This window comes from Pelecanus crispus, chromosome 14 (assembly GCF_030463565.1).
Source record: "Pelecanus crispus isolate bPelCri1 chromosome 14, bPelCri1.pri, whole genome shotgun sequence".
Taxonomy (NCBI): domain Eukaryota; kingdom Metazoa; phylum Chordata; class Aves; order Pelecaniformes; family Pelecanidae; genus Pelecanus; species Pelecanus crispus.
The window spans coordinates 16,061,139-16,078,817 of NC_134656.1; the positions used below are offsets into that span (position 1 = coordinate 16,061,139).

At 53.7% G+C, this 17,679-nt stretch overlaps 1 protein-coding gene across 2 annotated transcripts; it reads left to right on the forward strand.

Moving 5' to 3' along the window:
* Window positions 1-644: 644 nt before the first annotated feature.
* On the forward strand, window positions 645-17,645 carry CBFA2T2 (CBFA2/RUNX1 partner transcriptional co-repressor 2). 2 transcript variants are annotated; one of them, XM_075720904.1, is made up of 11 exons: window positions 645-780; window positions 4,708-4,949; window positions 7,512-7,601; window positions 8,185-8,366; window positions 9,007-9,260; window positions 10,270-10,355; window positions 11,467-11,662; window positions 12,478-12,480; window positions 14,050-14,118; window positions 14,473-14,663; window positions 17,341-17,645. In XM_075720904.1, the coding sequence occupies exons 1-11, from the start codon at window positions 663-665 to the stop codon at window positions 17,623-17,625; spliced, it is 1,716 nt and encodes a 571-aa protein (XP_075577019.1). In that variant the 5' UTR covers window positions 645-662; the 3' UTR covers window positions 17,626-17,645. The 2 variants fall into 2 exon arrangements, with proteins under 2 accessions (XP_075577019.1, XP_075577018.1); XM_075720903.1 differs by lacking the exon at window positions 12,478-12,480 and having other exon boundaries at window positions 663-780.
* The last annotated feature ends 34 nt before the right edge of the window (window positions 17,646-17,679 follow it).

Genomic DNA, 17,679 nt, shown 5'->3' on the forward strand with positions numbered 1-17,679 from the left:
GCAAGGCTGCGTGCGTGCTGGCTCGGAGAGGTCGCGCTGGGCAGCGAGGACTGCCGTGGTGTGAGGAAGAGGAGGTGCAGGATCGTTTCATTTTGAGTGCTTTTTGTTCGTTTTTGTTTTTGTTTTTTGTTTTTTTTTTTAAAACAAGCGTGCAAAACTGGTCAGAGAGCTGTTTGCCAAAGTGGCTGCTTCCGAGCGTGTTTTTGCTGGGTGGGGAGCAGGGCTGGAGGTGAAACCTCGGCACCCCGTGCTGGCGAGGTGCGCGTGGGCACGCCTGGGGAGTATCGAGGGGGTCTCAAATGTGGGGAAAGCAAAGCAAACAGGCAGGAACGCTTTGAGGAAGCATCTTCAGGCACAAGGGGTGAGGAGATGCAGTCAAGAGACTGGGATGGGGAATGCGGGCAGCCTGAGCCTGCCCGGGAACGCCTCGGGACATGCCGGGTGCCTGTCCCCCAGCTCGGGGCCGTATCCTGCCTCTTCCCCGCAGCGGCTCGGGGCCGTGCAGAGCAGCGTGGGAGCCCTGCGTGACTTCCCCCCAGCCTCTCGTCTTCACCCTTGCAACTGTACTTCGTGTGCTGGGCGGGGAAATGCTTGTCCGTGACTCTCACTAAGCGTTACCACCTTCTCTTCGTACAGTTGCTGGTGAGAAGAGGGTGCCAGTGATGCCTGGATCGCCCGTGGAAGTGAAGATACAGTCCAGGTCCTCTCCTCCCAACATGCCGCCACTGCCCCCCGTGAACCCCGGTGGCCCCCGGCCGGTGTCCTTCACCCCGACTGCACGTAAGACCCCAGTAACGCTGCTTTTCCTGGGAACCAGCTCTAGCCAGGAGGAAAGGCTCTGCTTGTAGAAGTCACTGGGGATGCCTCAGCCGTTGGCCGGGGCTGCTTGCCAGCACGGCGAGCGTTAGCCATGCTGCATGGCTGTGAGGAGGGGGGGCTGGGGCTTTCCTGCTGTCTGCTACGTATGCAGGACATGTAACGGGGTCTGTAATCCCCCCCCTACGCCCCTGCCTGCTCCTACCTTGCTCCCGGCGCTGCCTTGAGTCCTTCTCTTTGCAGGCGCAGCCTTGATTTCCGCCATAAACTCCTTGAGAAATTGAAGTCTTTTATCAGGTTGGCTTCAAACAAGCCAAGAGCCGGGCTTTTCACTATATCTTTTGGAGGAGTTAATTCCTGCTCTGCTGTATCTTACTTTGCAGACAGCATTTCTATAGCTGAGATTAGAAAGTTTTCCTTTTTTTTTTTTTTTTTTTTTTCATTTCCCAGCCTCAGGATTTACTTGCTATCCACCCAGATTCTCTTTTCTCCACCTTCTCTTTATAATCTTTCCTGTTAAGCCAGAGCTGATCCTGGTCCTGCCAAGCCGTAGCGCAGCCTCGCACCCACTTCTAGCAGGGTGTTGCTCAGAGGTGACTCCATGGATGGGAGGGACACACAGCCTTTTCTTACAGCATAGAAAGAGTCGTGTTTTTTCTCCCTCAGCCAGCATTTAAGCCATTTATTGTATTTTAAAAAAGCATCATTCCGGAGCAAAGCTGCTTTACTTTGTTGGGCATGGAGTTATCTGACCCCCGCACGTGGCACGTACGTATTTTCCAGGTTCTCCTTGCCGTTTTTCCCCCGCGCTCAGTGTTCCCTAGCTGGTTCTGCATCATTTTGCTGTCCATGACGGTGTCTGGGATATCTCACAGTTTCACGCTGGCAGTGAATTTCAGAGATTTACAGTCCAGCCTCTTTCAGGACACACACTAATGTACTGCGTGATGCTGGCAATAGCACTAATTGCCGGGTTATCCCGCCAGACACATTGTCCCCATCTTTATGTGCTGAGGGGTTTTTAAAGGCTCTCCTTTTGCTCAGGCAGAAAAAGACCATTAGCAAAGTGACAGAAATTAATTTTTCCAATGAGGTTGCTTGGCACGCTGTTAAGGGCCAAGGAGCCTGAATCTGCTGATTGTGGATGACTTAATTGCCTCTTTCCAAGATAGATGAGAGATGCGACCTGTGGTGAAGTTCGTTCTTGTTTTGTTTTACTTCTTGGTCGCACCAAAGGGCCTTGGTCAGAGTCGGCAGCTGTGTGTCCTGCCCTGTAAAAGCCCACGGCTTGGGCAGGCAAGGAGGAGCGTGCCGGAGGAAGGCCATGCCTGCCTGCAGATTGCTAACAAAAGGGTTGGAGAAGCAGCGAAAGCCTTCGACTATTAAGGACCTAAGGCAGAATTTAACAGAGTAGCCCTAGATGATGACTTTTGTGTTCCCAGGAATTTGGCGTCCTCCTCTCCCCAAACCAGTAACCCCACTGGTCTCGGTATGCTACCTCGCTTGCTTCAGCGCTGTCTTCTCACCTGGAGGTAGAGGTCCCAGCCCAGCTCTGTGGTCTGTGGCAGAGCAGATCCTGGCGATGCGCAGGATCAGATAACTGCCAGCCGCCCTGCGGTAACGCCGTTTGCAGGAGGGTCAGGCAGGGTAAGCCTAAAAACGCAGAAAGCGGTTATGGGGGCTGCGTCTAACGGCAGCCCCGACCCGACTCGGCTCGCTCCGCTTCCGTGGCATCACCTGAGTCCATCAACGTCCGCTGCTCCCGTCCTTGGCGGCCACTCCCGAGGGTCCCCCGGCCCCTGGCTGGGTTGCACAGCCCCTGCTTCTCCCGGGTTATAAATAGAGCCCGTTGCTCTCCCTAGTTTTTCATTTGAAAGAGTAAGAGGAAGTGAAAGAGAGAAGGGGGCAAAGCACCTCGGCTGTGGCTGCTGGAGAGCACGGAGCTGTGCAGTCCTTTGCTGTTTGAGAGGAGCTTCTCTGGGCGGCTTTCCCCCCCCCATTTATAACACTTTTATTGTGTAATAAATGCTCTTTACGAGTAATTGCCAGAAGCGTTGCCTTTCACATAACTCTGTGTTTGCTAGTACTGCGTTTGCTCGCTCTGCATTCGTTAGCACACGGTAGCTGACCCTGCAGGTACGTGCCATCTCTGTAGGACATCTCTGTTCCTTTGCTGCTTTGGGGAAGCCGGTGTGGACAGGAGTTTTTCAGGCTGCGTTGCTCCGTAACAAAAGGCGTGAGCTTGCTCTGCCTTTGCACCTCTGTCTCTCAATCCCAGCCTTCACCTTCATTTCATCATCTCGCTGTCTACGAAAGGACACGTCTCTGTTATTCCTCCAAAGAGCCTGTCACCCCTTGGTTAGCCGGAGCCACCTTTGATGGTCTCTTTAGCCTTATCTTTCCCTTGCATCTTAACTGACTCTGGTTAGTCTTCTCGGGTTCCCTCCCGTGCTCACCACGGCAGGTCCAGGTGCGTGGAGCCTTTCCAGCCTCCGATCCTGGCGTGCCCCAGAGCGGTTTAACTGTTCGAGTACCTCCTGCCTTCTCCGAAAAACTCTCACTGGGGTCGTGAGGATTTGGTATGATTCTCGTGAAGCTGCAGTGTAAATTTTGGCATCTTTTTTTGCAAATTGCTGCTCCATCACAGCACGTACCTCCCCCTGCCCCGCGCGCAAGGGGTAGCTCTGCCAGGTGACATCAGTGCTTCTCCTCCAAACGCTGTCGTTTGAGATGGGTTTTGTAGCTTGTGGCCTTCTCTTCAGCGCTTGCATCCATAAGGGATTCAGGGCTGGGCTTTTAAGGATAACCCAGCGGATCAGCTAAAACTGTATTTAGGATGATGGACTTTTCACCTCTAAAATTCTGGGTTTACAGTGAGGTGGGGCCCCAGCGCACAGCTGCTCTTCAGACAGGGCTCTAGATTGCACAACGGTGGTGCAAGGATGTCAACAATTTATTCTAATCCCTTGCCGAGTTCCCAAACTTCCAGCCCTTCGCTCGATTTCGACATGCTTGCCGCTTACAGGAGGCAAAGTTGCAGATGGGACCAGGTTGGAAAAAACAACTGTTTGCAAAACTGCCCGTAAATCCCTGGGGAGATACGGCGGGCGGGCGCTGCAGGACGGGGTGCTCGGCCCTCCTCGGGGTGAGGTGCGGGCACCTGAGCTGCCGTATCTGCTAGTGGGACCCCGGCTGTGACGAGCGCTGATGACTTACTGCAAACGACAGGGCTGGGAGGGATCGTTGGGTTGTCTGGTGTCATTTTCTGCCTGACACGGGCCAGAAAACGCTGATCGGTAATTCTTGCCGAGGGCTGTAAACTTGGAGCTGAAGCACATTTAATTCCTTGGGCTGAGTGGACGGCACAGCTCGGTCTGCCGCAGTGGCGGCTTTATGCAGCCTGACCCCGTGTCCCCCCGGGCTGCCTCAAATGCGAATAGAGGTGTGCCCGCTCTGCTGAGCCCTCGTTCTGTTGGTGTTTGATGGCCCTGCATACGAAGCTCGCTGAGCGGAGGAGAGAAATGCCGGGGAAGTCACTGGCTGGGGTGTAAAACACACCGGAGCAATCCCACAAGGAAAACGCCTGCAGGTGCCTTGGCTGGGCACGTGGTTCTCACGTGCCGGGGGCTGCAGAGCGTCCCCGCGAGCTCAGGGGAAGGTTGAGGCGAAGGCACGCGCGTCGCTGGTGAGCGGCTCCATCACTGGGTGCCCTCCGGCGCGGCGTGTGGGCTCCGCTCTGCCCGTAGCCCCTTTTCTGGTTCTTGCCCCCTTTGCTAGCAGCAAACAGCCAGCAGCAGCAGGTTCTGGGGTGGAAGATGGATCCTCTTAAACACCAGACCACCGGGACGTGCCCATCTGATGCTCAGTGTCACTTCTGTCTCCCGTTTGCAGTGCCCAACGGAATAAACCATTCCCCCCCGACGCTGAACGGGGCACCATCCCCACCCCAGAGGTTTAGCAACGGCCCTTCCTCCTCCTCCTCCTCCTCACTGACGAACCAGCAGCTCCCGGCCACATGCGGTGCCCGGCAGCTCAGCAAGCTGAAGCGCTTCCTCACTACCCTGCAGCAGTTCGGCAACGACATTTCGCCAGAGATCGGGGAGAAGGTCCGGACCCTGGTCTTGGCGTTAGTGGTGAGTGCCGCACGCCGGCCCGGGCCGCCTTGCTTTTGCCAAACGACTTTGGCGGTGGGATCCTGGCAGCCAGCGCGTGCCCGTGTTACACAATATTATCTGTTTGCGTCTTTACGAGCAGAGCTGTTGACTGAGCCAGACTCTGTAATGTTTATGCTTTCTGGTAAACTTGCTGACTTCTTTTTTTTCTCCTCTTTGGTGAGTTTCAAAAAGCTGTTTGTCACTAGGCTTTGACATGAGCTTGTGTGCAGCTAAACTTGAGGAAAACTGGAAGGATTTGGACAAAGCTTTTCTATAAAGGCCACAGGTCTGGTGCTGTGGGCTCGCTGGAAGCCGTGGGCTATGCTGGGCTTCTCCGTTTCCTCTCGTAAATGAAACTTTTCACACAATTCAGAGGACCCTGTAGTTTTGTACTAGGGAAATGTTTCCTTGCTCGTGCAGATTTATGATTGCCCGATCCCAACCACAGATCAGTTTACTTCTGATCTGCTTCCATACAAAGAAATGCCGGTTCCAGCCACCACGTCGTTAGCGCTGTCCTGACCTCGGTGTGCTCAAACTCAGCGCTGCTTTGCTCGGCAAGGCAGCCAGGCGTAATGGAAAGAGCAGGGTCCTGTCGCTAGCGGGGACTCGCTCTGGAAAGCTGGTAGTCCCGCTCCGCTCTTGAGCGTGTAGAGAACACCATGACACTTCAAAGACTTCATTTATTGATACACAGCAATGTATTAAATGGGCTTTTCTCCTCTTTATGGGCTGCTCCTGCATATCTTAAAACAAGCCCACTGGCACAGCAAAGTTAACTATTGCCAAGGTCCACGGAAGGCTGCTGTTGCAAAATAGGAGGTCTGGGATTCTGGTGTGCTGCTGCTGCTGCTTTGTGTGAGTGCGTATTTGCATTACCAAAGGTGTCGATTCTTCCAGTCATATTCATGCCTGTGACAGTCTGAAGGTGCAGCTACAGGAAAGGGCTTGGTAAATAACATTTATGCATCTTCTGGAGCACAGGCCCTATGAGGAGCGATTGAGGGAACTGGGGTTGTTCAGCCTGGAGAGACCTTATTGCTCTCTACAACTACCTGACAGGAGGGTGTAGTGAGGGGGGTGTTGGGCTCTTCTCCCATGTAGTTAGCGATAGGACGACAGGAAATGGGCTCAAGCTGTGCCAGATTGGGTATTAGGAAAAATTTCTTCACGGAAAGGGTAGTCAAGCATTGGAACAGGCTGCCCAGAGAGGTGGTGGAGTCCCCATCCCTGGAAGCGTTCAAAAAACGGGCAGAGGTGGCACTCTGGGACATGGTTCAGTCTAGTCTACCCTTGATTGGTTTAGTGTGGACTTGGTAGGGTAGGTTAATGGTTGGACTGGATGATCTTAAAGGTCTTTTCCAACCTAAACAATTCTATGATTCTAGGATTCTGCCCTTCTCCTGCATTCCCACGCTCGGATTTGCAAGAGCTGGGGTTGGTGGCAGTGCGTGCATGTGCAAACAGTGCCTGTATGCCCTCGTGCCCTTTAGCAGCTATGGACAGCTGAAAACACCCTTCAAAAACCAAATAATGCAGGTCTTGCTGCGAAATTGTATCTAATATTAATTTGCAGGTATACAAACTAACTGGTAGAAATGCTGTGCCAGCCCAGACCTTGGAGCACAGCACCGCGCCGCCTGCCCAGCTGCCGTCCTGTGTGGCACCCACCGCTGCTCCCGAGCCGATCTCTGCTTTTTGGCACGTGTCTTTTGAGGCTCAGCACGCAGCGAAGGTAGCTAGACTGCAGCAGCCTGGAGTATTTCTGCTTCCAAGGCTGGCGTGGGCAGAGCAAACGTGAGTCTGTCCATGGCCTCGGGGGCTTTCACAGTGCTCGAGCACTGGGTGCAGAATACTGCTGCTGAAGAAGGCAGGCGTACAAATAAATATGGGTGTAGGGTTGTACCTGAGCTTATTTGGAAAGGAAACGATAAGCTGTCCAGGTTCCTCTGACTGTCATTCTTACTGCTAATTGCTGCAGGGATGAACTTTGTACGTGCGGGTGATTAAATGCTGCTTGTCCCAGGGAGCACCCAGGCCGAACAGCCGCAGGGGATGCAGCGCTGGGCCGGGGGAGGACTGTGCTAGCTGGGTGAGCAGCAGGCTGATGGAGACTTGGTGATGGTGGCTGGGTTAGACGAGGTGAGCTGAAAAGGGAGGAAGGAGGAGAGGAAGGTGGGCAACTCAGAGCAGCTGGAATCGCTGCCTGGCTTCCCGCAGCTTGCCCCGGGCCACCTGGCCAGGGTGCAGGAGATGCCAGCTGGGTCCTGCTGCCTCCCAGAGCCAGCGTCTGCCTCCCGGCCCCGGAGCCGGGCCAGGCAGCGCCCGGCTGTGCGCAGCACTCGCCCCTCGCCTAGTGCAGCGTTTCTACTCCATTGGCCTGAGTCTTTTTGGCTGCGTTAGGCAGGATCCGATGCAAACATTGTCAGTCCTGTAGTGGCAGATGCAGTCTCCCTTCCAGTTCTGTTCGTTTGGAGTTGTTTCCCACGCCTCTAAAAATAAGAACAAATTGTCATTTTGTTTCTTAATTTCTTTTCTCAGAACTCAACGGTGACAATCGAGGAATTTCACTGCAAGCTGCAAGAGGCGACGAACTTCCCCCTCCGGCCGTTTGTGATCCCCTTCCTGAAGGTGACAGGGAGCTGGTGGGGCTTACCGACGCTCCGCGTGCTGGTCTGTGCTGCTTGGCAGCGTGTCACTGCTGGGAAAGCTCTCGTTGCGAGCACCACAGCAATTTTGTTAAAGTCCAAGACAGACTGCACAGACCGTAGCGGTGGCCATGTGGGACTGGTTTGCAGAAAGCTAACGTTATAACGAGTGCCGCATATGTCTGCTTGTATGTTAGGGATAAAGGAGACAAACCAAGCTCCATTCGGCAGCTTCTGATCCTATAATCTTATTTGCAAATGTTCAGATCTAGAATATTTGAAGTGTTGGCATACGGAGCGTGTCTGGGGTGGTTAGATGATGGAAGCACAGAGCGCTTTCCGTGACGCTCGGTTTTTGGGTGCACTGGTGTCAGGCATCCACAGCTCCTGAGAAAAGATGGGTAATTCTGACAGCGCGGACACCAGGAGCTGGAGGATCCTGAGTGGGGTCCGCAGGCTCTAGGTATTCTTGCTCCGAGGTATTAACGTGCGCAGAGCAAACCTTCTGAATGGCTGGAAATGCCTGCCCGCAGCCTGCGTAAACCAGACCCACGCTTGTTTTCCAGGCCAACCTCCCGCTGCTGCAGAGAGAGCTGCTGCACTGCGCCCGGGCTGCCAAGCAGACGCCCTCCCAGTACCTGGCGCAGCACGAGCACATCCTGCTGAACACAAACACCACGTCCCCCGCTGACTCCTCCGAGCTGCTGATCGAGGTGAATGGCAATGGCAAGAGGCACAGTCCGGACAGGTAAAACCAGCTTTCGTCGCTCTGCCAAATTCTTGAAGTCACGACTTTTGTTTCAACTTTGCTGCTGTCAAAGCTTCAAGCAGCATCCAGGGCTAAACTGTAGGATCTTATCACTCCCAGCAACTATTCTGGCTGTTAATGAGACACCGTTGATTGCTCCTCCTGCGCTGCGAATTCAGGTTGGGATCCTCTTTCAGGCAGGTTCTGTTCCAGAGGGACTTGTTGGGTAGCACTGAAAAGCCCGAGCTGGAGAGCCAAGCAGTCCTCCGCCTCCCCAGGCGGCGAGCGGAGGCACTGTCGGGGCCGGGAAGGATGAGGTTCATTTTCACCACCTTTTATTCCAAGTTAAAAGTTGTTATGTAATTATGTGGAGCGTGCCTCAAATTTATAAAAACTGTGAAATTTTAATTTGGTCATGCTCAGAAAGATGAATCACAACACTCGGGCATCACTTCTTCTTTGACAGGGTCATTTTGTGGATCTGTTCACAAGTTGAGCATGTTTGGTTTAGCTCTCTGCCTTTACCCCCCGGTAAAATCATTGCTGCCCAAACTCCGCTGATTTGAAATCTTCATCTTTCCTTTTCCGAGCATGTTTACGTGGTGCTAACGAACACCTCTCTCTGCCGGTGTGGTTGCAGAAGGGAAGACAGCAGCTTTGAGAGGGAGCCGCTGCCGACGGAGCCTCCGGCCAAGAGGGTGTGCACCATCAGCCCCGCGCCCCGGCACAGCCCTGCCCTGACAATCCCCCTGATGAACCCCGGCGGGCAGTTCCACCCCACCCCGCCGCCCCTCCAGCACTACACCTTGGAAGATATCGCGACCTCCCACCTCTACAGGGACCCCAGCAAGATGTTGGAGCATAGAGAGATTCGGGACAGGCACGGCGGTCTTGGTGAGAAAGCCTGGAGGGCTTTTGGGCACAGGAGGTGTGAGGTGCAGCAGCTGAGCTTCAGCAGCAGTCACTGCTTGGCCACTGGCACCCAGAGCTGTGTAAAGCTGGGCACGTCCTCAGCAGAGTTTTTGCAGGGAATTTGGAGAAAACAACTGACCATGGGAGGTTAAAAATGGGAAGATTGAGAGTTTGTATTTCCCTATATAGTGTAAAGGCTGGAGCCACTGAGGATGAGGAGGAAGGAGCTGGTGTGTGAGTTGAGTATAGCCAATCCAGCAGGCAAGAATTGAGGGCAGGGAAATAGAATCATAGAATCGTTTAGGTTGGAAAAGACCTTCAAGATCATCCAGTCCAACCATTAACCTAACATTATCAAGTCCACAGTAAACCAATTAAGGGTGGACTAGACTAAACCATGTCCCAAAGTGCCACGTCTGCCCGTTTTTTGAACGCTTCCAGGGATGGGGACTACACCACCTCTCTGGGCAGCCTGTTCCAATGCTTGACTACCCTTTCCGTGAAGAAATTTTTCCTAATATCCAATCTAAACCTCCCCTGATGCAGCCTGAGCCCATTTCCTCTCGTCCTATCGCTAACTACTTGGAAATAGAAATTAACTTTTCCAAGATCACGAAAGCGGGAGAGCAGAGCCCGATCCCCCGCCCTGTTTCTCCCCAGGGGTGAGTGGGAGGTGCACGCTGTGTTTCCAACAGGGGAGCCTGAATCACGAGCTCTGAGCTCCTGTGGGATTATAACAAGGGAGCCAGCTCCCCAGGCAGGTCAGACCCAGGCCCATGAGTGGATTGTAGCGCTTCCGAGACAGTGACACAGACAGGGATAAAAGCACCGGCGTGGAATTGCCCCGGTAGAGCCACCTCCTTGAGATGTGTTTTAAAATCCCAGCTATAGGTAGCTGGAAATACAGCTCTTCATTATTGCTTCGGGGCCCCCTTCCCTCTCCAGCACTGACAGCGCTCGGTCCAGTTAATCACTCTTCGGGCTGTTGCAGGTTTGAATGGAGGATACCAGGACGAGCTGGTGGACCACCGCTTAACGGAGAGAGAGTGGGCTGACGAGTGGAAACATCTCGATCACGTAAGGAACGGCAGGAGGTGTGGGAATCTCTGTGGGACGCAGCAACCCAGTGCTCCGCCTGTTCCAATTCATTATTTTCTTGTTGATACCGTATCCGGGCTTTCTTGGTGGCTTGTAGAGGAACAAGCCACCACAAGAACGTGGATGGTGGGGAGGGCAGACAGGAGCAGTAGCACTTTCCTGGCAGGTTTTCTCTGCCCATGGTCAGTGGAAGCCAAAATCACTCCGGACAAAGTGTCTGGAGCTGGGGGGCTTCTGCAGAGCGCGGCCTCATGCTGCCCTGGCTGAGCGACCAAACCCAACCTTGTCCCCACACGGGTCTCTTCTGCAGCAGCCCAGGCCGTCGCTGTGCTGACAAGCATGCAGATGTGCTACATGCAGCACAGATGTGGAGTTTACAGACTGAGTAAACCCATCATTATTTTTTGAAGACTTTTTTTCCTGGGCTGCCAGCCTTTTATGGGCCTCAACGCAGTACCAACAGCAAGACTTGGTACTTCTGGTGGAGTTTCTGCACTCTGTTTCCTCCCTCTGAGGAAGGCTGCTCATCCAAGCACTTCACTGGAGTGTTTCCCCCAAACAGATGGGATTGAAATTCAATTTTGATCACAAATGCAGAGAGACCCCATGCTTGCTTATGCTCTAAAGCTGATGTTTTGGAGGGGGAATGTGTGGAGTAGAGGCCCCGTAGCTGAATATTTGCAAGTTGGGATGTGGCTATGGAGAGCAGGCACCAGGATCACAGCCAGCCCTTGCATGGACACCCTATTCCCATAGGAAAGTGGGGTTTGGTTTTTTTTTTTCAATTCCACTTTTAGAAGCATGGCCCTAGACCTCCTTTGGTGACCAAAGCCCCATGGTGCAGGTGTGATCACCTCCTTCGCAGCCGGTGCTGCTCAGCATCGCTGCTGCATGTGTGGGTATGGGACCCACAGTCTTACCTGCCCGTTTGAATACTGCATCATCCGAAATACTGTGCTCAGAGCTTGTTCCTGTGAAATGACGTTGTGTTTCATGTCCCGGGGATGGTCTCTGTGGTACCTCCGACGAGACATTTGGGAGGTGACCTCACGAGCAGGCAGCAAGACTGCAAACGCCTTCCTCCCTGCAGGCACTGAACTGCATCATGGAGATGGTGGAGAAAACCCGGCGCTCGATGGCCGTGCTGCGGCGCTGTCAGGAGGCCGATCGGGAAGAGCTCAACTACTGGAAGAGGCGGTGCAGTGAGACGGCCGAGCCGCGCAAGGCAGGCAGCGAGCTCATCTCCAGGCAGCACAGCCCCAGCAGCTCCGACTCCATCGGCAGCGGTAAGCGAGGGGTGGGCGTGCTGTGCCAGGACCTTTTTAAGTAGGTGTCTAATTGCAACAAAGCCATAAAGTGATGGTAATATATTCAGATTATAATATAAATTAAATACTTAAGCAGTGCATAACTGTTCTCAAAGCTTTGAAAAGCACAAGTCTTATGAGGAGCAGCTGAGGGAACTGGGGTGGTTCAGCCTGGAGAAGAGGAGGCTGAGGGGAGACCTGATCGCTCTCTACAGCTGCCTGAAAGGAGGGTGTAGTGAGGTGGGTGTTGGGCTCTTCTCCCAAGTAACAAGCAATAGGACAAGAGGAAATGGGCTCAAGCTGCACCAGGGGAGGTTTAGGTTGGATATTAGGAAAAATTTCTTCATGGAAAGAGTGGTCAAGCATTGGAACAGGCTGCCCAGAGTGTGGTGGAGTCCCCATCCCTGGAAGCGTTCAAAAAACGGGCAGAGGTGGCACTTTGGGACATGGTTTAGTGGGCGTGGTGGTGTTGGGTTGATGGTTGGACTGATGATCTTGGAGGTCCTTTCCAACCTTAGTGATTCCTAGTTTTTACTTTCATTAAAAAATCATCCAGCCCCCAAGCCAGGAAACATGAAATTATGACTCTCCCCTTAATTGGTTTAGTGGTGGACTTGGTAGTGTTAGGCTAATGGTTGGACTGGACCTTTAAAGGTCTTTTCCAACCTAAACGATTCGGTGATTCTATTCTAAGAGGGAAAAGTCATCAGACATGTGGAAGCTCCCAGGTGAGCTCCTGGAAGCAGCGCTTGCTGACGGGCGAAGGCACCTTTGGGCAACAGCAGCACCCAAAGCTGGTGCCGGAAGAGCATCTCCCTCGTCCCTGAGCCGTCCCGGTGACCAAACCAAGCCAAGGTCGCTCAAAGCTGAGAAACCAGGGGCTGGAAAGGCAGGAGAGGTGGTTGGTTCCACCCCTCTTGCCCTTCCAATTTGTCTTGCCTAAAGGATTTTAAATGTCAAGGTGTACTTATTCTAAAAATACCAAAGACTGCTCTAAGTGTAAGAGCTACTACCTGAGTTATTAGTTCTATTTTTGTATCATAAGTCAACTTAGCTTTATTAAAGCTGACTATTTTTCCCCTCCAGTATGCAGGAGTTTTGACCCTATACAAGAAACAAGTCAAAAATGCTGATTTTATACATTTGGATGTAATTCTAATTTCCATCCAAACAAATATGCTGCAAATCAAATGCTGGAACAAAAACCCTGATCATTTGATATTAAAAAAAAATGGATGTTTTCTAACAATAAGAAAAAATGTCAAACTAAAAATCTCAATTTGATATATATTCAACTTGTTTATATACAAAATAGAGTGAATCCTCCTGCATGTCAAAAAGCACCATCCAAATCAGAGCCCAGCCCAGATTTAGCAGCAACTGAAGAAGTTTTGATAGTTCCCAGACAGCAAGAACGACTGTTTCCTGGGAAAACAATAACAAGTACACAAGCAGAAAGAACTAAAATAGAATATATTAATCCGAGTTTCTCAGAAACCCAGCGCCCATGGCTCCAGCTGTAACTGCAGAGCAGCGTGCGGCGAGCCCACGGGGTGGCTGGGCGCGCGTGACGACCTGATGAGCGCAGCCAGCCCTCGGCCCTTCTATATTTAAGCGTACGATGACTAATATACTCACAGCCCCATGTTAAAGGCGATGTAATTTAATTCTTTTTTTTATGAATTGTTGATGCATTGTTGATGCTTTCTCCCCTCGTGGGACCTTGGGCTGATTTTCAAGCCTTTGACGTGAATCGGTTTTTGGTTTGACCCTTCAGAAGGTTGCTCTGAAGCCTTAAAAAAAAAGGGGTGCAGATGGAAGGCAGGACGAAGCTTCCGAAAAGCTTCCCTGTGTGCCTGCGGTCGGTGTTTAGGGCCTCGCGTGACCGCCCCCGTCTGTCACGGGCTCTTCGCAGGCTCGTGGGTGCTGGGGGATGCACGCACCTCTCGCCATAAGGGCTCTTGCAGGACGGTTTCTCCGTCAATTCAAGCCTTTGAACGGCCCCTGGGAGTGGGGAGCGCTGCGTTTAACGTAAACTGCTGGTCGCATAGATTGACGCTCAGCGTCGCTGGACAGTGCAGGTGTTTGATGGCACACATTTATAAACGTTGCCTGTTGCTGCAGAGCACCAGGAGATGGAAATGGGTTATACGGTGTCATAAATTATGCAAGGCGCTAATTAAATGTTGTAATTTATCATCTGAGTGTTTGATGAATGGCTTTAACTGTAGGAATCTCCTGCTTTGAGTTTTAGCTGGTGAGTTCTACCCTGCCCCACGCTGTAGCGAGGTACCGCTGGGCCCTTGAGCAGCGGTTGGGCAAGACGAGGCTTTGCCAACCTTTCCCTGTGTCCCTTACTCCGACAGATTCGTTGCGGGAGTTCAGCAGCAGGTCGGGAACGGGCTACGTCACTGAGGAGATATGGAAAAAAGCTGGTAAGTGTTTGCTAGTAACCTCGGCGAGGGATTCTGCGGGATCGGTTGAGGTAAACACAGATGCTGCAGATTTGCTCTGCAGAAACGGGAGAAGCCCAGCTGCAGGAACGCTTGCGGATGTGCACATCTGGCTACCGACGCCCCCAGCCTGGGTTTTCCAGAGGGCTCCGCTCCCTCTGTACGATGCCAGCGGGGATCCCATGGGGCTGAGCCTGCTCCTCGCTGCTCCCAGGAGCGGTCGTGGCGCTGGTGCCGACCGTGACCCGCGGGCGCCCCGGCCGCAGGGAACGCGACGTCTCTCAGAGGCTCTCCCCGCTCCGCGGGCGGGCAGGTGAAGCTGTGCTTTTCTTCCAGAAGAAGCCGTGAACGAGGTGAAGCGCCAGGCCATGTCGGAGGTGCAGAAAGCGGTGGCGGAGGCTGAGCAGAAGGCGTTTGAGATGATTGCCTCCGAGAGGGCTCGGATGGAGCAGACCATCGCGGATGCCAAGCGCCAGGCCACCGAGGATGCTTTCTTGGTGATAAACGAACAGGAGGAGTCTACGGAGGTAAGGTGCCAGGGGACAGCCTAGGAAGGGGCTTTCAAAGACTCATAAAGTCTCCAGGTCCTGCCCGGCAGTGCCTCGGAGCCTGCAGGTCCTCCATCCCTTTTCCTGTTAGAAGTCTCTCTCCAATCAGTAACTAAAGGGATGCGCTGATGCCGTAAAAAAAAAAAAAAAACCTTTTGCTTTTGATTTTGCTGGCGGGGGAATTGGCCCAAATGGTGTCTGTGGCACCTGCGTGTGCGCAACAGCCACGTGAAGGCACCACTGGGCACCGTGAGCTGGACCCAGTGTGATGACCAGGGATTTCCTGGGATTGAGGGAGGTGTGGAGGCAAAGGCCAAGGGATGCTGGTGGACGCAGCTCTCTGGTTAGCTCAGAAATCTGCTGTTGTGGGGCACTTGATCTGTGCAGACAGAGGAATTGCTGCCTGCGGGCTTTGAAATAGTGCAGGGTAGGAACCAGGCTGCAGGTGTAGGAACCAGGCTGCAGGTGACGCTGCGCTGTACCTGATGGTCTGTACCACAGCCCGTGTCGCTGCAGCCCAGCCTGGGGCACGTGTGTTGTCTTGGATGTTGTCGTGTCACGGGCTCCCGAAACACGGGCCCGGGCAGCGTGTGGTCACCTCATCTCCTGAAATGGGCTCCCCACGCCTCTTGCTACGCCGCTCCCACACGTACGGGGATGGGTCCCTGCCGCGCGGAAAGCCTCGTAACGCGTAACGAGACGTTTGCACGTTGGAAGAGAAGGGATGGCTCCTAGTTTGTCACAGCCAGCAATGCCCGCTGAATGGGTGTCTTTTAGAGAATTTCTTTCTACTCCTCAATCATTAATTACCTTCACTGTTGCTTAACTGGAAGCTCGCTTCGTTAAGCTTTGGAGATCTCAGCTGGACTGGGCGAGGAGAATTGCGCAGCTAATTCCTGCGCCGCCACGTCCCATCCATGTGTGGTTTGCTTCTTGTTTTAATTTCTCCACACGAATGCGAGAGCTAGAGGCTTTGCTTCTGCCGAGCAAGAAATCAGATGGGAATGTGGAGTTAATGTCTGCTGGGGCTGTGCGGGCAGCAAGTCCATCCTCCTCTTCCTCCTCCTCCTCCTCCTCCTCCTGGGGGGTTTCTGTCCGTCCTGCTGACTGGGGCTCTGGTGCCGGGGTCCCTGTACATGGCAGGAACCACGTATGTGTGAGGTGGTGTTACGGAGAAGTGTGTACTGTCTCCCGATTAAATCGCTGAAGGACGAATGCACCAGTCAGCAAAGACATGATGGGAGTGGGTGGAACTGCTCAGGAAGCCATGGAAGAAATGAGACAAGTAATGATTTCTCCATAGGGGAATACCGGAGGAGTCTCCTCCTCCTCCGGCCATCCCGGGGAGCAGTGCGGGAGCTCGGGAGCAGCTGAGCGTCCCCCGGCCAGCGCGAGCCCCGTCTCCCCAGCACCCAGCGCTCTTCTCGAAAGGCCACGTTGCAAAGCGGTCGTGTGTTCTGGCGCACCGTGTAACCTTTGAAATGCGGTTTAAAAACACCACTTGAAGTGTAAACAGCTGTAAAGCAGTGACCCAGTTTTCCAAGAGTTACCACAGGCTTTGGTGGGGTTTGGTTTTTTTTTTTTTTTTTTTTTTGGTCGCGAGTCCTGCTTCTCTCGGGAGACCGAGGAGCCTCGGGGATGCGCTGGCTCTGGAGCGGCTTGCTCCTGACCAGCTCACTTTGGCGCTTCGCTGCTGGCCCATAAATCATTGCCGGGAGCTGGTGGCTCCGGCGCACACCCCGGGAGCGGGGAATCTCGCTGCCCTTCCCTGCAACAGGGCTGCCTGATCCAGGTCAGCATCTCCCATCACCCCGCTTTCCTGCTCCGACAGCTTTTTCGCTTGCGGTCGCAGCAGCGGCGGCGGCCATCCTGTTAGGCAGGATCAGGGGCCGGCAGGCTCCGGCGCAGGCTGTTTTTTTCCGCTGCTGAACTTGCCCTCCCCAGTATGCGATTGCTAACGCACGAGTCCAGCTGCAGAAAAGCTAATCCGCCTGCTCCCCTCCTCGGAGCAGCTGCAGCCGCAGCTCCCGGCGCTGGCCCCTTGCCCCCGCGCTCGTAAGGAAGCGGTGGCACGCCGTGAGCCCACCAGCTGACGCCTCTCCCAGCGGCCAGAGGGGCTTTGCTCCGCTTCCAGATCGAAGCTCGGGCTCTGGCAGTGCTTCCACCTGGCTGGGAGGCTTTCAAATGAGCTTTTTCTTTTCCAAATTAGCCTGCTCTGACCTCTTGTGCAGCTAGGCAGGGTGCAAAGCAAATGGTGCCTGTGCAGCACGCTGTAATCCCTGCAGAGAGCGCTTGGCTGGGAGCGATACCAAAATAGAGCTGCTTAAAACAGGAAATAAAAAGACCGAATAGCAGCATCTGCAGTGTGGTTTTTAGTCCTCGCCTGCTGTTTCCTCTATGCATTTGGGTGGATCTAGGGCAGAGGATGTGACCGGTGCAGTCTGGCAGGCGGTTTTGGGCAGAGCAGAGGAGTAGGGGTTAGTACCCTTGGCAAAGGGCTGTGAAATAGCGGGAATTAATGGATTGCTCATTTTAATATTACTAAATCTAGGCCAGGGGGGGATGAACAGTCCCCTCCAGAGCTGCTGAATCAGCACCATCCTCCAGCTCTTGGAAACTAAACCCATTTTAAAGTGTGGCGTCTTTGGTCTTGTAGAGTTGCTGGAACTGCGGTCGCAAAGCCAGCGAGACGTGCAGCGGCTGCAACATCGCCCGGTACTGCGGCTCCTTCTGCCAGCACAAGGACTGGGAGAGGCACCACCGAATCTGCGGCCAAGGCCTGCACGGGCAGAGCAAGCCCCTGGCCCTGCCCGCGGGCCGGTCGGCCGCTGCCAAGAGCCTCGATGGCGTGCCCAGCCCGGCCCTCGAGAAGACCTCGGCGACCACCTCCCGCTCCTCCACCCCGGCATCCGTGACAGCAATAGACACGAACGGACTCTAAAGGGGAAGTTTTGGTTCAGTCCATTTGATTAGTTTCCCTGGGGTTTTTTTAAGC